At 43.0% G+C, this 17465-nt stretch overlaps 1 protein-coding gene across 1 annotated transcript; it reads left to right on the forward strand.

Annotated features, from left to right (window-relative positions):
- Positions 1 to 16055, forward strand: NDE1 (nudE neurodevelopment protein 1). Its single transcript, XM_069870350.1, has 9 exons — positions 1 to 63; positions 5231 to 5361; positions 6386 to 6539; positions 10075 to 10223; positions 10540 to 10676; positions 11055 to 11234; positions 12291 to 12382; positions 13422 to 13558; positions 14679 to 16055. The coding sequence occupies exons 2-9, from the start codon at positions 5276 to 5278 to the stop codon at positions 14770 to 14772; spliced, it is 1029 nt and encodes a 342-aa protein (XP_069726451.1). The 5' UTR covers positions 1 to 63; positions 5231 to 5275; the 3' UTR covers positions 14773 to 16055.
- Positions 16056 to 17465: the final 1410 nt, after the last annotated feature.

The following is a 17465-nucleotide window of genomic DNA, read 5'->3' on the forward strand; positions in this document are numbered from 1 at the left end:
CCCCCGGCGGCCGCCGCCCCGAGCCGCCCCGGGACCCGCGTCCCGCACCCGCGTCCCGCCGCGGTAACCGGGGGTCGTGGGGACGAGACCTTAACTGCGTACCTGCCTGCCTCCCCCTCGCCGTCCCGCCTCCCCCTCCCTGCATCCCCGCGTCCCGCATGCCCCCCTTTCCCCTCATTCCCCCCTCCTTTCCCCTCGTTCCCCCCTCCTTTCCCCTCGTTCCCCCCTCCTTTCCCCTCGTCCCCCCCTTTTCCCCTCATCCCCCCCTTTTCCCCTCATCCCCCCCTTTTCCCTTCATCCCCCCCTCCTTTCCCCTCATTCCCCCCTCCTTTCCCTTCATTCCCCCCTCCTTTCCCTTCATCCCCCCCTCCTTTCCCTTCATCCCCCCCTCCTTTCCCTTCATCCCCCCCTCCTTTCCCTTCATCCCCCCTCCTTTCCCTTCATCCCCCCTCCTTTCCCTTCATCCCCCCCTCCTTTCCCTTCATCCCCCCCTCCTTTCCCTTCATTCCCCCCTCCTTTCCCTTCATTCCCCCCTCCTTTCCCTTCATTCCCCCCTCCTTTCCCTTCATTCCCCCCTCCTTTCCCCTCATTCCCCCCTCCTTTCCCCTCATTCCCCCCTCCTTTCCCCTCATTCCCCCCTCCTTTCCCCTCATTCCCCCTCCTTTCCCCTCATTCCCCCCTCCTTTCCCCTCATTCCCCCCTCCCTTCCCCTCATCCCCCTCCCTTCCCCTCATCCCTCTCCTTTCCCCTCATCCCCCTCATCCCCCCCCTTTCCCCTCATCCCCTCACGGTCCCGCATGGCTCCTGGGCTGGGAGCGCCGGGGTCGGGCGCTCCGGGAGAGAAAGCTTGTCGGGGTTCCCTTAGGAGTCCCGGGAATCTCGGAAGGGTGGGAGCTGGGACGGGCGCTCTGCGGGGTGATGGCGTGGGGGGAGGAGACCCGAGAGGACGTGGCTGTGGGACCCCGCGGCCCTCCTGGCCCTGCGATGACCTCTTCCCTTTCTTTCCCGGGGAGATTCCCTTTTGTATCGCTTAAACAAAAGGAGCCGGGCCCTGGCGGTGCGGGAAGGGCCTGGCCGGGGGGCTGCTCTAAGGAACTGTCCTTGTCAGAGGATGGGAAAACTGCTTTTCAGGAGCAAAGAGAGGTTTTGGTTTGCTTTGCATTTAGGAAAACATGTGTACTAGGAATTTTGTAATCTCTGCCATCGGAATTATTTGTGTTTATGGTACTGGTTTATTCTTTATTACAGTGTGAATTGCTTTGACTCAGGACATCAGGCGTTGCTGTGAAGACAGGGCAACGTTGTTCACTGAGCTAAGATGTTGTTATTGCTTAAAAAAAAAAAAAAGAGTATTTGGTACACAGAGTTATTCTGATCCTTCGTTCTAGGACTGAAGCAGAATTTAAGTTGAAGTCTTCTTGCATTTGGCGAACTAGGATTCTGATTCCCGAATTAGAAGTTCCTTCAATGACTTTGCATGTGGCTTTCCTTAATGTTTGTTTCCCTTAAGAATTTTGCCATTCTGTGCTCACTCATATGAAATTGTTTCCTGCAGCTTATATGCTGAGGCATTTTTCTCCTTAGAGAAGTTTATTCCCCACCCATGAACCCTGCCCCTTCCTGCGTGATGTAGAGGTTGTGCAATGTCCGTGACCAGCACTGGTGCTGCCTGATGCAGGACATCCGGCCAGATGTCTCTTGTGCCTTCATGTGTCCCAAAACAAATAAGGTGCAGCCAAGTCTGAGCCTGCTACAGAGCATAACCGCCTCTGCTTTGTTTTTCCACGTTTTCCCACGTTTAACGAAAGATTGTTAAAACCTCCTTCACCCCTCCTAGCCTTTTTTAGTAAGCCTAGACAAGAAGGAGTTCCTAATTGGTTTAATTAATTGCTCTTCAGTCATTTTGCTTGCTGTCTCCAAGTTGTTAAAAATTGAGAGGAGAAGGTAGCAGGGGGAAGCCCAAAAAGTCAAAGCCCTACCTTTTCTACAGGCAGTTTAGAAAGTTTGATGTCAACATTGTTTTTGTTTTTATTTTCTGAAATTTGTTTAAAAAGATTTAATATTTTGTCTACAACTTGGAAGTTTTCTTTTCAGTTTAAGTTTCTGTCTTGCATCTTTGGTTAGTGAGCTAAATCCCTGTGAGCTTAGATGTAGTGAAGATGTACAGGGAACCACAGAGGTCTTCGTTGTGTGTTGCAGACAAAGAAGATGTGCCTGTGGCATGGGATAGTAGAGAAACAAACTGCCGTGTTGTGTCATAAGTATAGGTCCACAGTCCTTCCATGTATTCACAGTTTAACAATTAATTTTAAATCATAAGTACCATTTAATAATGGTCACTGTGGAACAGAGTGTACTCTCACTGGGTAACATCTGTAGTGGGTCTGTAATCTCATGTTTACAAAGACCTACTTAAAACCTGAAAGGGACAGCGTCATTATGCTTCTGTGAAGATGATCAAAGTTCTGTGGAACTTTTCTATAAATCCTATGGCTTGGTTGGGATAAGTTCCTTTGTATGTGACCATACAATTAAAAAAAAGGGAAAATTAGTCCAAAAGCAGTGTAAAAACATGTGAGAGCCAGGTATTAGCATATTGAAGCTTTTGAGGCCGATGGGAGCTGTGTCTTTTGGTTCTGAAAGGTTATTCAAAAGCTTTCGGGAGCAAGATGTCTTTCACTCCATCTTTGTCTTGTCTGACATCTCTTTGTTGATAGTCTGAACACACATATGGGATTTATTACAATGCTTGTGTCAGAAGAATTCCTCTTTGGAGACTTCTGAAATATATTTTAATCTGTGTAGGAAAACCAGGCATAACCTGGGTGGAATGTCTGTTCTTGAGGAAATACAGAAACTTCCTCTTGTCCGAGTTGTGAGAAATGATGGTCTAAAGGCAACTCTGGCTTGCTGTTCTCTGGAGTGGTTTGACGACTGTAATGGATGCCGGTCCTTGTTGGTTTCTCCTTGCACCTGCAACACTTCTTTGTACCTGAGGGAGGGAGCTCCCTGTCTCTCATCCATGAAAGAGAAATCTAGTTCCTTCACAGGTGTGCTGCAAGAGTTGGCGTGTGTGTGTGCAGGGCCTTGAACATAAGGGCACGCTCATTAACATCAAAGGCTCTTCCAGTTTGCTGAAAAATAATAGAGTAGAAGTGTCGTAAACTATCCTGGGTCAAGAATGGTAATTATGCTTGGTTGTGATTTTCTTTTGAATGGGCAAGGGTACTATTTGGAAAATCACTCCTCTTTACTCACCCTACTTTTCCTCTCTTTATTTCCCCAGTGTATGCTTCTGTAAATACATTCAAAGAGCAGCAGCCTCTAGACCTTGCTGGAAGTGTGTCAATACATCACACTGTAGTTTTATTTCTTAGAAGGAAGACATATAACTTTGTCCAATTAACGTTTTATGTTAAGAAACTGAATTATAAGAACTAAAGCTTAGTAACTTTTCCCTTTACCTGCCGGGTTCCTTTCTCAGTGATATGGTAGTTTCTGTGAGTGTGTAGCTGATGCTGTGCATTCAGGTGTGTGGGTACAGCCCGCTGAACTGTGACAGCTGCTTGCTCTTTGCTCAGTGCTGTCCTGAGTAATCAACTAGTCTGTGAAAAGGACTTGTGCTTTGCAGCATTGCTCGGGTGTGTAATAACTGGGCTTTAGATTGCCAAACTACTCTGAGTACTTGCTACTGTTGCCTATAGTAGAAGTAAGAGCTACTCACGTTTGTCTCTAGAACTGCTAGATAGATGGCTTTAGGTTCTACCTAAACCAGGTGATACCTAGAGAGGCGAGTCTCAATACAGGTAATGAATATTTTTTTCAATTGAGTTCAGTAGATTTGCAGTGGATGCACGTTTTCTTTGACTGTGACATGCTGTGCAGGAGGTCTACTCCAGCATATCCTAAGTGTCATAAATAAGAAAAGTAAAAGGCAGGACTGGTATCTAAAACTTCAAAGGGTTTGGCTCTCTTTTTTCTTTTTTTCCACTTCATTCCATCAGGATTACCTTTAGGAGATGTTTTACTCGGTAGATCCAGAGCTGAAACTAGGTACAACTGTTTCCTTGAGTCATTAGATTTCAGCAATGCAGTTTTCTGACAGCTGCTATTGTCATGAATTGTTCAACTCCACCGTTATTTACTATTCTTGATCTTTTTGTGTCTCTATTAAACTGGTAATGTCTATGTGGAATCTGCTTCACCTAGGGCTGGGCATGGGCAGGCAATCGAGAGCATTAGGTTTGTTTCTCCATTGTCAAGACTAACTCATATAAAGTGATTTTTGCTGGTGGCCTGTTTATTGGAGTGCATCATGCACGTCAGAGGGCATTTATTTAATTGCAGTGTCTAGATACTTAAGTCCTCAAGTAGGAGCGACCAGCTTAAGGTTCTTGATTCCCTCGTGGCACTTTCATGTGTCATTCCCATTTAGGACTGTGTTCTGTGACTGGGCTTATGCTGGCACACGGACAGCTGGATGGTCTGGATTTCTCACTGGGTTGCTGCAATTTATCTGCATACCTAGTCCAGCCAGGTGGTATCCCACTAAAATTTCTGTGGAGCTTTTATCTTGCTTCCTTGAGAATTTCTGCAGCTCCCTTCTCTCAGAGGTATCCAGAGATATCATGGCTCTCAGCCATACATGAATTGTGATATTTCAAGTTTAAAGTCGAGTACCTTTGTCTGTGTTGACCTAGGGAGAAATTTTTCATGTGTCCAGCCATTATGTCCCTAAAAAGCTTAGGTGTTCCTGGAAATGTTAACACAGGAAATCAGTATCTTGAGTACTTTATCTTTGTCTTTAATTTCATAGTAGATGTCTCTGGGGTTGTTGAAGTCAGCCTTAATGGCACTGTCTTTGGAGCCAAAGTTGTGCCTGAGATGTCTTTCCCTTGTGTTTTGTGTGTGTTGGCTCAGCTGCAGCCCAAGTTTGGGGTTTGGTGCTCTGTGCTGTGTAGTTGATGAGGGGAGGGAGGTGCTCACTGCTGGGGATGTGGTGTAAGCATGCAGCAATGTTGGGAGAACTGGGGAAAGGGACCTGATGACTCAGTAGTGGTTCTTTCACGTTTATGATTCATCCGACACAGCCCAGTCAAGGCTGGTCTTTAGTTTGGTCTCCAGGTGTTCAGTGACTTCCTGGGAGGAGGAACGTGCTGCTCTGCAGCCACAGGACTGTGTGTGGTAGGCCACTGCATTAGTTCTTATGCTTGGTCATTTAATTTTCCAGGGGAGAAAAAAATGAAACTGGAGCTCTAAACTCTGAGGGTTCATCATGGAAGATTCAGAAGGACATCACTTCAGCTCGGTGGAAGAGGAAACCAGATACTGGAAAGAGCTGGCTATGACATACAAGCAGTGGTAAGGCGATGGCTTCATTCCTCTGAGTTGTTTGATAGAGTGCATAACACTGCATGGGAAGACAGCGTGTGACACGCAGGGGACATAAGTTCAAGATGGTTCAGCTATATTAAGCAGCAGCAGTAGCAGTGCTTTTGCTTAAGTAACAGCAGCCCTGAGTCCTTTATGCTTATCGGAATAGTGAATCTGTGCTGCTGTTGCATTGCTGGCTTTGGTCCCTGCTCTGGTTTGAGTAGGACTGTATGTGCTGAAATCGTGTCTCTTACTGTGCTTTGTAGGCAACCCGGGAAAATGTAACTCACTGCATGACCTTGTTGGGGGTAGAAAGCAAAGAGTGATCCTGCTGTTCACTCCTTATATCTTTGTGTGGATCAAGAACAATTTGACAGCATGTAGATGGAAGAGGGTCCCTCACTGAGAACAGACATACTTTGCTCTTCCCTTTAGCTCTGTTACCTTGTTCTAAATGCAGTAATGGGTGAAAAAAAATCCGTACTTTTAGGTGCTAATATTGGTGGATCCTTTCTTAGAGCAGGTGTTCAGACCTTTCAGTACTGCTTGTTCGGCTTGCCCAAGGATTATTTCAGTAGAATTGTTTAAGAACATAGCATCTTTCCTTCCATCTCTCTTTTTCTGACTTTTTATTGCTAATTGCAAATGGTTTTGTTAGTATTTCCAAATAAATAATTGAATTAAATAACAGATTAAATATGCAGATGGCAGTGGAGAGAGTACAAGCTCAAGAGACTCCCATATGTCCTTCACATCTATAGTGTGAAGACAGACCTTGAGTTTTTTTCTGTTTGGGCTTTTTTTTTTTAATTTGTTTACCAGTTTGCTATGGGGTGGCTTTTCGTGCTTGACAGGGAAACATTTGCATGTGATTCTTTCTTCCTGTTGGATATATATGTTAAATAAGGGCATAGAGTCTTCTATGGTAAAGGACAGTGTTTTTTTACCTTGAGCATGCAAGAGATTTTTTTCATTCATTATGATGAGTTCTGTTGTTGGAATTGCACTCTAGCGCTGAAAATACACAGGAGGAATTGCGTGAATTCCAAGAAGGGAGTCGAGAGTATGAAGCTGAACTGGAGACTCAGCTGCAGCAAACAGAGTCCAGAAACAGAGACCTTCTGTCAGAAAACAATCGTCTGCGAATGGAACTGGAGTCAGTTAAGGTAAGAGTGGACAATGCGTACAGTATCTGTATATCCTAAGTGGAAAGGTGAATGAGACAGTTATGTGCAGTTTCAGCTTGCTTTGTGCAAAGGGACCTTCAGCATCACAAAGAAATTGAACAGAGAACTGAAGAAGAGAGTTGAAAAACTGAGAAATAACAGTCTGGTTCTGGCTTTGAGAGTGCTGGATATCTTGGTAATATTCCTGAACCCCTGTTTGCAGGTTGTGGCTAGGTGTCAGGATAGATTTGAGATGGGAGAAAAATATTTACATTATAGTGGGAAGTAAGCATGAACGTAACAGAGCTGCTGTTCTATTCCTTCTTCGATCTACTTAGTGCTTTTGTTCACAGCTTTCTTCCTGGCTGCATTGTGCAGACACAGGTAATATTGCAGAACAATCAAAATGCACCACTTCAGCTGTATTCTTGCATTACATAAGAAAACCCAGTGGTTTTAAAGCCCTTTTGCGTAGTTGTGCATTTATTATCTGGTATTCCAGATAAGCTGGGAAGGAGCAGCCAGAGAGTAACTGTCCTGGTTATGGCTGGGATAAAGTTAATTTGCTTCCTCGTAGATGGTATAGTGCTATGTTTTGGATTTTGTGTGAGAATAATGTTGATAAACACACCGATGCTTTTAGTTGTTGCTAAGTAGTGTTTGTACTAGGTCAAGGACTTTTCAGCTTCAAGGAGCTGGTAGGGAGCGTAGCATCTGACCCAAGCTGGCCAAAGGGTTATTCCTTACCAAATAACATCATGCTCAGTGTGTAAACTGGGGAATTAGCTGGGAGGAGTCGATTGTTGCTTGGGAACAGTCGGGGCATAGGTCATTGAGTGATAAGAAATTGTATTGTGCATCACTTGTTTTATATATTCTATTATTATTATTATGATTCTCTCCCCTTTTTGATGTCTATTACCTGTCTTTATCTCTGCCCATGAGTTTTGCTTTTTTTTCTCCTCCACTCTCCTCCCAATCCCACTGAAAGGGTGAGAGGGTGTGAGTGAACGGCTGTGTAGTGCTTAGTTGCCTACCAGAGTTAAGTCATGACAGTAACACATGGAACTGAGAGGCATAAACCAGTTCAGTCCTGATTTTGTTACTGATTCTATCTGTCCTGGAGGAAAAATAGGCATATGAATATTGAGATAGAACTTCTTACCAGAGTAACTTAAGAAATAATGAAGCTACCTAGAATATGAAGAATGGTGAGTTGGCCTCATTTCAGTCTCATTAAAGATGCTGCTATTCCCCTACGCTGGATGACAGGTGTAGGAAATACTTTTAAGTATTCTTAAACTTGAAAAAAACTTGTTACTGAAATCGGTGTGCCTTTTTTAAGTTTGATTTGTTGGCCTTTACATAAAAGGCGAGATAGTCACCCAAGAAGACACTACACTGTATTTTGTAGGTCTAGGTCCACATCTACGGAAGCACAGATTAATTTAATTATACTACTTATACTCAATTGGATGCAATAATGAGCTAATGAGAGTGAAGGTATTTGTATAAGTGATTAATCACTTATAAGTAATCCAGGTTTGCAATGCTTTGTCTAAACTGTTGCCCAAATTACTGTCTTAAGGAGATACCCTTCCATTCCAGGCAAATATTCTGTCCCTCTAGCACCAACTTAATGATCTCCTCCCCACTGCTCTTTGACAGCAAAACCTCTAGGACTTGTTTTATTTTATTTGTTACATTGCACTCATCTTTGTTCTGGTTGTATTAGCATCTTAGTGGTATTAAACGCTCTGCCTGTTGTAAGGAGTATTGTTCTACTGTTCTATGTAGCCACAAAAACACATGTAAGCTGATGGGTCTGGGGAGAACGTGTAACTTTTATAAGAATAAAACAAAACCTGTTTATTTAATTGAAGAGGGTGCGGACTACTCTTTTCCTCTAGAGGAGCTAGTAGGATGAGAGGAGAGGACAATGAACCAGCCGAAGCGGTTAAGAATGAAAATAGTAGGAAACAACAAAGTAAACATAATTTAGAAAATCTTAAATTATTCTTCACAGTAGAAAACTTTATTAAAACATATTCTGTTTGAAACAATTGGCTATTCATGCAGTCTGAAAACTGCAGCAGCAGCCGCTGGTGAAGGAACAGAGACTCCATTGATGGCCAGATCAGCTGATAGTGTATTACAATTGGCTAAACACAAAAACTCAAACCTTGCAGTTCTGGTCTTTTATCTGAATCAATTCAAGAGCAAAGAATTAAACTGGAAGCTATTGAGCAGCAGCGTTAACTGAGCCTTCAAGGGTTGGTGTCTGCATCTAGGTCAGCACTAGTGAACTTTGCCAGGCCCACACAGCTTGTGGCTTTGAGTACACCAGCCTAGTGTGTGTGCCTGCTACCCCCCTCAGAAACCAAAGTTCACACTACCTAGAAATATATCTGAATAATGCTTTGGAGGGTTTGTCCAGAGAGGACTGAAAAGCTAGTTGAGAGTAATCTGCCCCTCAGAGCTTGGTGGCTCTTAAATCCAGCATGTAACTATGCTTCAGACATATGGAATTATTTATAAAGGTGTCACCACACTGTAATCAATAAGAATTGCTTAATTTGTGGTGGATATCTTTCCCTCCTCCTTGCCTATGCATTCCATATGCTAAAACAGCTGTCTTCAAATTACCAGTCATGGTTTTCAAATTCCACATACAGATTTCTTTTCAGTCACTTCAAGTGTGTTGTGCTTAAATTCTGGATGGGCAAAGCACTTCAGGAATGCTAGTTATACAGAAATCTTGGAGTTTTAAAAATATCTCTGGCTTGTTGAAGTGATCTGGTAGTAAGGTGTTGGAGTGTGAAGCGTTGTAGCAGACAGTGTGCTGTGAAGCTTCCCCTGCCAGATGATGAGTTAACTCTGCATATAGCAGCAGTATCAGGAGAGAAGCTTCCTCCCTGCCTATGCCTCTTGTGTACATGCTGTAAAGGGAGACAAAGTTTGATTGGTTCCCATCCAAAGAGCGTTGCATAACTGTACCTGAAATGTTTTGTGATCCAGAGCTCAACTTGCTTTGGGCTAGTAAAACCACAGGGGCGATGGAAGATCCTGCTGATTCCACAGCAGTATGTAACAGCATCACACTTGGATCTATTTTTTTTTCTTGGTTTTTAGGTTCTTAAGTACTGCTTGACCTTTATTAGAGTTGAAAATAGGTGGTTTCTCTTGCATCTTTAGCTTTGTGTGCTGCTAAAATTCTTAAGGCTCAGAAATTAATGCTGAGTCTCTCTCTCTCTCTCTCTCTCTCTCTCTCTGGGAAAGCAAAGAACCTTGGAGGCTGGGAGCTGTTCCCCAGCATCCTTGTTTGATAAGGAGTGACAGGAAGCGCTTTCCTCTGCTGGCAGCCCAGAGTTTTGTGAGCAATTGGCTATGTTGGTATTGCACCATATGTAAAGTGATATTTCTCAAAATAGTTCACAGCATCTGCCTCTGCCTTTAAAGGGGCTCAAACAATGCCAGAGATAGAAAATGTGCATTGCTAAGTCCCTGATATGCTGTTTGATTTGCCCTTGATTAGGAAAAGATTGAAATGCAGAATTCAGAAGCATACAGGCAAATATCTGCACTGGAAGATGACTTGGCACAGACAAGAGCTATTAAAGATCAACTTCAGAAATACATTCGAGAGCTCGAGCAAGCAAATGATGACTTGGAAAGAGCAAAAAGGTGACCCATCTCTGTGTTTCTTTTCCACCTCTGTCCTGTCCTTTAAGGGTGGTGTCACTGAGCAGTTTGTTAGCACTTCCATTCTAAGCTAATCACTTGGATGATGACTGTGGTGAAGAGGTTTGTAGAAATTTGATAATTCTTTCCCCTTACACTCCCCTTCACTGTGCTCTTTCATATCTTACAACCTAAATAAAAAATAATAATAAAACAAATCAAACCAAACAAAGCTGCAATGTTATCCCTTTTCTTGTGAGAGAGGATGTTCTATGTGCTTGAAGTATCTAGTAGTGACATCTTGTGCATTCTTTTTCAGAGCCACTATAATGTCTCTGGAGGATTTTGAACAGCGTTTAAACCAGGCTATTGAAAGAAATGCTTTTCTGGAGAGTGAGCTGGATGAGAAAGAGAACCTTCTGGAATCTGTGCAGCGCCTGAAAGATGAAGCTAGAGGTTAGACAAAAATTACTTCTATCTTTCCCTTTTTCCTCTCCTGGCTTCTAGCTATTCAGTCTCCTCCTTAGAGCTTGGCTTTTAGGTTAAATCTGCACTCTGACACGTAGACGCAATTGATGAAGCTTCAAGACTGTTTTCCTTTACTCCTTGAACTCCTGGCCTTATTCCACAGCGGCTCACAAAAGCCAACATCTGTTCTGGCCTTCTAATCTGTGGTGGTGCTTCAGGGCCTTCGGGGTTTTAAGAAGAGCCAGTCCAGCTGGGGCATCATTTACTTCCACAAGGGCAACAATCTTTTGAACAAAATGTTCTTACCTGGTTTTATTTTGGTATGTACATACTCCAAAGGCTTTTTTTGTGTTGATTCTTTCATAGATCTACGACAAGAGCTTGCAGTGCAGCAGAAACAGGAGAAACCTAAAACACCAATGCGAACTACCCTGGAAACAGAGAGAACAGACACAGCAGTTCAGGCATCCTTATCTGTGCCTTCAACTCCCTCGGTGCCTCGGGCGCACAACATCAACATACCCACCTCTGCAACATTTAGGAGAGGTGACTCACCGGGAACAAATGCAGAAATACAATTTGATGTTCATTTTTACTGTAGCTTCTGAATAAAGGAGGAATGAGAAGAAGGGAGCAGGGTTGAGTGTTTTAGTTAAATACACTTAATTCAGTCACTGTGGTATCAGTATACATAGACTATGATTTTTGGGGTTCATAGGCTGTTCATTTCCATTGAAATGTCCAGTAATAATAATTGTGAGGGTCAGATTGAGTTGTTGGGACTTGACTATTAGTTCACAACTGTCCCAGGGATGTCGGACTAACTTAGAGGAAGGATTTTAAAAACTTCAGTGTGATCTTTAATGTCGGATTCATGTTACTTGAATTGGCTTCTCTATGGGAGTAGGTACTGTAGAGAGGCTTCGTTTTTACTTTGGAACAGCAAGACCACTGGCAAGTCATCCTATCTCTGCACTAAATGACTATGTCTGCTTTTGTGTTAATAATATTAGTTACTTATTTTTTGTGAGCACGGATTTATTTCAATATTTTGGACCTCTGACATTAACTCTCCCCTCTTCTTGCTTTAAAAGCCAGAAATTTTTGTAATGATATTCATTAGTATGTGTAAATGCAGGGTGTTGTACTGTCATATTCTGAAGATTTGATGTTCTGGCTCCAAGTATTAATCAACTGTGGGCTTAACCTAAAATGGTGTTTTGTGTAGAGGAATTAATGCTTCTGTATAACTGAGAGGATTTGGGGATTTGTGGTATATTGAGAGATGATGGTCTTCTCTGAGGACACATCCTTCTGGTCCCACTGTAGCAACATATGTGCAGAGTAGGCTGGTGGAGCAGATCTCTAGAAGCTCAAGCCACAGCATGTCTAGAGGCTTTAGCTTAGGACATTGTAACTTGAGCTGTCTCAGGGAGACAGTGCTTCATATTCCTAATGGATATGAAAGATCTGGAGGTAAGATAAAAAAAGATGAAGATACTTGCTTCCTCTGCTCTGTATGTCAGGCTGTCTTCCGACTTCCAATGTCAGAGCTTTTTTATTTCAAATGACTAGTGTATCCTTCTTTAACCTGCCCTGCAGGTCTTGATGACAGTTATGGTGCAACCCCTCTCACACCCGCTGCAAGAATATCTGCACTTAACATCGTGGGAGACTTGCTGCGGAAAGTGGGGGTGAGTGATTACCTGCCATCCAATGCTCTTGGAAAGGTGGGACTGTCTGAAACTGCAGCCAGCACTATTTGTGCTGTTGCTCAGGGGAGACTGGGAAGGGTATCTTGCTCCCAGGTTAGCTAAGTATGACCTTGAAATTTGGTCTGGTCTTTGTATGTTTCTGACCAACCCCCAATTTATTGGGAGGAACCTTGCTGTGCTCTTCTAAAGTCTTTTCCACATGGGGATGAGATCTTCCTCTACAAATTTCTGAAAGTGCATGTGCAAAAAGAATAAATTAGCATGGATACATTAAGAAGGGACCTATTTCCTTCTCTGCAGTGAAGAAAGCAGCCTGGTGCCTGCTGTCCAGGGGGCTTCTGGTGAAGTTTGCCACAAGAGTCCCTGTAGTCTTCTGAGCAAAGCCTAATGTCAAGTTAAGCTGTAGTTTGACATTTAAGATAGTGCTGATGCTAGAAAAGTTATCCTGTGACTTCCTTCTGTTTTCTCCCTTATGCCCCAGTGCTGTGTTGGCACAAGCCTTTGTATGACTTTTTGGTGGGCTGAGCTGCAGAACTGATACAGCTGAAGAGTAACCCAGCAACAAAGGTGGGGTAATCTGAGATGGGAGCGTGTGGTGGAGAGTAGGGTAACTGTGGCTCAGTTCTCTCGGGTGTGCCACCTAGTATGTACAACCTAATGTGTGTCTAGGGGAGCAGGTAGCTCACATGAATATTTTGTAATCTAAAAGGTGATGCCTGTAAGAAAGGTGTCACCATCTTCCTGTGGAAGCTGAAGATTTTGTGTTCCTGCTAGTGAATAGCATCAACCCCTTAACCTCCCCAGAGGTTCAGCTTTAGAGTGGTGACTGGCTTAATCTCTTCAAAAATTCAGAACTCATGTGGCACTGAGGTCTAGCAGGTTCCTCTATCAGACAACTCATTCTGAAAGAAACACCTCTCCCGCCAAGGAGTCTTACTGCCATTTTGGTGAGCCGCAGTGCTGTTTTGTGAAAGAGAAGGGTGCTATCTGACACTTGCCTCATCTGTGTTTACATTAGGCTTTGGAGTCCAAACTTGCATCTTGCCGAAACTTTGTGTATGACCAGTCTCCAAACAGAACTACGGTGTCGATGTATATGAACAGAGATGTCCTTGAAACACGTTTGAGTCCTCATCAGCCTCGGTGTGATACAGGGTGAGTGCTGTTCTCTGCTGTTGTGTCTTTGTGAGAACTGTGGTTGTTACAACTTAGTGACTGGTACTGTTATGTTCAGTATTAAATCTTTGTTTTGGTAGAGACAGTTTTGTTTTCAAAACACACGAAATTTAGTTATTCAGGATTATGATCTGAATGTTTTGAATCATTTGAGAATTCAGAATCACTAACTGGTGAAATTTGAAGACGTGTTGGAATGTTTTGAAAGCCATGAATTCAAAGCAAACATAAGTGCAGTATTTAAATGGGATGAGATACAACAGAGGAGTTCTTGCATCTTGACTTAATTTGTTATATGCTTTATGTTCTTGTACAAATGATGTCTTAGGAATGTTATGGCATGTAGAGACTTACCACAGTTAAGATTCCCATTTATGTGAGAACTGGAAAAAGACAAATAATGGCTTCACTCAGTCAGAGTACTTCACAGTCACCAAGATGTCTTTTTAAGGTGCAGCTGACAGGAGATTACCTGACTCAACTTACAAATTTGTCTGAACTCTTGAACTGGTTTTCTTTTTTTAAACAAATGAAGAAAAATCAGCAGGGCTATTACAAATTGCACTTCAGTGTCAGCTTAAACTCTCCTAATCCTGTACTGCATATTCTTTAGATTCTTTCTGAATTAAGTGGCTATAGCAGAGTTTGTTCCAGACTCAGTTATTCAGCTAGACCCTTGTGCTGGGAATACTGGTTTGTCCTGTTACCCAGTGCTCAAAGTTGCTGTATGGAAGGAGTGCTGCACGCTGTACTTGCTATCCTAGCCTATGGGGAAACCTCATGAAAGCTCCCACAAGAAAGTCTCAAGGGCCCTACACTTGCATATTCATACTGCTGATCATATATATATATACTGCTGTAATGCTAGAACTGAAATTCCAGCGCCTGTAACAGATAGCTTCTCACTACTCAGAGGGAAACAGAGCCCTGTGTTAGAGTGGAAACTCAGCCTAGTTAGTAATGGGCTAACTTAGTGCTCAGTGATATTCCTCTGTCTATTGATTTGTCAAGATGTGTGGTGTTCTGTTGAAGTGGTCAGTTAATCTGAAGATGGTAAGACTGAGCAAGAAATGCGCTAACTTCTATTTTGTATTTGCAGGTTAGTGAAACGCCTGGAGTTTGGAACACGGCCTTCAAATATTCCGGGACCAATGAGCCATCCCTCACAAAGTGTTGTGAAGATGCTGCTATGAAAAGCCTGGCTGGCTTTGGAAAAGGCCATTTTTTTAACCTTTAATTTTAAAGAGAATATTAATGAGCAATCTGCCTGCAGTTTTGGGCTGAGTGAGAACTGAAGAAGCTACAGTTGGCAGTGGCCTCTTGTGGCCTTGCCCAGTCTTGCTTCTCCGCTGAGTTCTGTGGGTGGTGTGATAAAGCAATACTGCCCAGCAGTGCAGGACTGAGAATTGCTTCCTACATCTATTGCTGCAAATAGCTCCTTGGAAGTTGCTTCTTTTGACACTGCCAGTCAAAGCCCTCATCCTTCTACCATCCGTACACAGAAACAGTATCCCTGTGCAGCTCCTCAGGATTTGGTGTTCTGGCCTTAAATTCTGGTTGTACTAGCTTTATCATGGGTGCTGTGTGCTGCAGTCGTCCGAATTAGAGGAGTGTGGTTATGTGGAGGAAGGTGTATTTCTACAGGGAAGTTCTTTGCAGGATGTTCGCTGCTCAGAATCTTGCTACACAAAAACCTGCCTCTAGTGGTGAGATGGTTTTGTAAGCAGTGATTTGCCATTAAGAAGAGGTCACAGTGAAAGGTGAGGACTGCCTAGTGCTTAGAGTCCTCAGGAGATCCCAGAGCTAACAGGGTAGGAGACTTTGGACTGGCTTAGCATATAGACATCTTTTTGTGCCATATTGTAGTCCATAAAGCCTGGCTGTTGTAGGAAGCAAGAGACCTAATTAAGTTGCTAGTTCTAACATCTTAATAGCTGGGTTTTACTGCTTTCCAAACCTCCCTTTCTTTGTTAATGTGCCTTGGGTCTTCGAGATTTTTTTCTTGTTTTATATTTTCTATGAGGATATAAGCTTTCAGCTGTTACTAATTTAGAAATGTTTTTTGACCGGAAAAGTCCTTTATGCTAGACAAGTGTATATGAGTAGAGAATTATTTTAAATAGTTTTTTTTTCTCCCTTATGGAATATTACTGCATTTTTGGTTTGTTTTTTAAATGGAGTAGGTTCACTCGCCATATTAGTGTACCTCATGGAAGCCTGTACTAGCAAAAATAATCACTACTAAACCACTTCTATAACTATTGCTGGGCATGGGGAGAGCTTACTTTACAAAAGAATGTCTAAATGGGTTTAGGTTTGGTTTTGTTTTGTTTTGTTTTAAGAAAATGCTGTGAAAACAGCGACTGATGCATCTGTTTCTCTGGAGTAGGAAATAACCACATATCATTCCCAATATTCAGGCCATCTACAAAGTTGGCTTAACTGGGAAGTGGAATAAAGATTATTTTGAATGCTAGTTGTTGATTCTTTTTTTGCAATTCGTCACTGTGGTTTATGCATAGATGTTTGCTGCCAGTTTCTCATCTGTTTCTGATAAATGAATCTGAAAGAGACTTTGTTTTGCTGAATCATATGCGAAGATTTTCCTACATCTTTCTTTCCGTGGTTTCTTACCCTAAGGGAAGTAAATATTGTATAGCTAGAGATGCTTCTGGGATTTACAGTGCTTAGTATTGGCATTGCTCTCTCTTAAAATCTTGAACTCTGGCTGATTTTTGTTCTCTCACACAGGGAGCTGGCACTCTTGTGCCCACGAGGAGCAGAAGCGCATGGGTTACTTCGTTAGTTGTGCTGACACATAGATGGCAGCTCAGTGGATCGTGTAACCTGGAGGGATCAGTAAAGACAAGTTGCGTTTTCCTTGTCTTGCCAGAATTTGCCTGCTTGGTGAGCAGATTGCCTTGCAGTCAGACTGAAACACAGCATTGAGATAAGGTAGAAAGTTGGAATATTATGGCTGTGCTTGTAATATGTTTTACAGATACATAATTAAATGTGATTACAGATATAATCAGAGAGACTAAGTGTGGATATGCTACTGAGAATTGTCAAAATAACTTAGTCCAGAACAGTCACCTTTAATGGTACTGAGAGGAACTGTTTTTTAGGAGAGGAACTTCAATTTGGCCACTATTGCGGAATGATGCTTTCTGTGGCATTACTAAGGAAACTCTGACTTCCTGTTTTGTCACAAGCTTTGCTGAACAGAGACTGGAACCTGAGTTTCTCAAGTGATAGGGCAGTGCTCTGACCATCCAACCAAACTGAAGTTACATGTGATTTTCTGCATGAATCCCTTTTAAAAGGGCTCCGTGTTCAGTTTGCTGGTTCTGCTCCAGGTGCTGGTGCTTAAGACCATCCTGTATGAAATCTGACCTTCTTAGTCTTGTTGCTTAAGGTTCATTTGCTGTACAATCTAAGACATCATCAACTACTCAATTTAGAGTCATTCTACACCATTCTTAGCTGTGCGTGGCTCTCTGCTGCCCCAGTGAGACCAGAGAGCTAGCTGCGGTCTGACAAGTCTAGAGGTGCATCTGTTTGTCGTAGGTCCTGGTAGTTCCCAGGAGTGGGCTGAGGTCCTGCTGGAATGCTGCAAAAATAAAAACCATGTGCTGATCCCTTAATGCAGAATAGCTTGACTTGGATTGCGGCATTCAGTGTGGGCTGATGTTTCTGGTTGTTTTCAGCTTGCTGTAGAGGCTTTAATTGGAAACAGTGCTATACATACAGGCTTCCAGGGTGGATGTTCAGTTACTTAAAGACAGACATATAGGGCCCTGCCTGCTTTCCAGCTGCTGCACCAGAATGCCTCAAGTCTCCCGCAGCTCCTTTGTCATGTCTGTCGGTCCTCGAATACATCCTA

The sequence above is a fragment of the Phaenicophaeus curvirostris genome, chromosome 16, assembly GCF_032191515.1.
Source record: "Phaenicophaeus curvirostris isolate KB17595 chromosome 16, BPBGC_Pcur_1.0, whole genome shotgun sequence".
Lineage (NCBI taxonomy): Eukaryota > Metazoa > Chordata > Aves > Cuculiformes > Cuculidae > Phaenicophaeus > Phaenicophaeus curvirostris.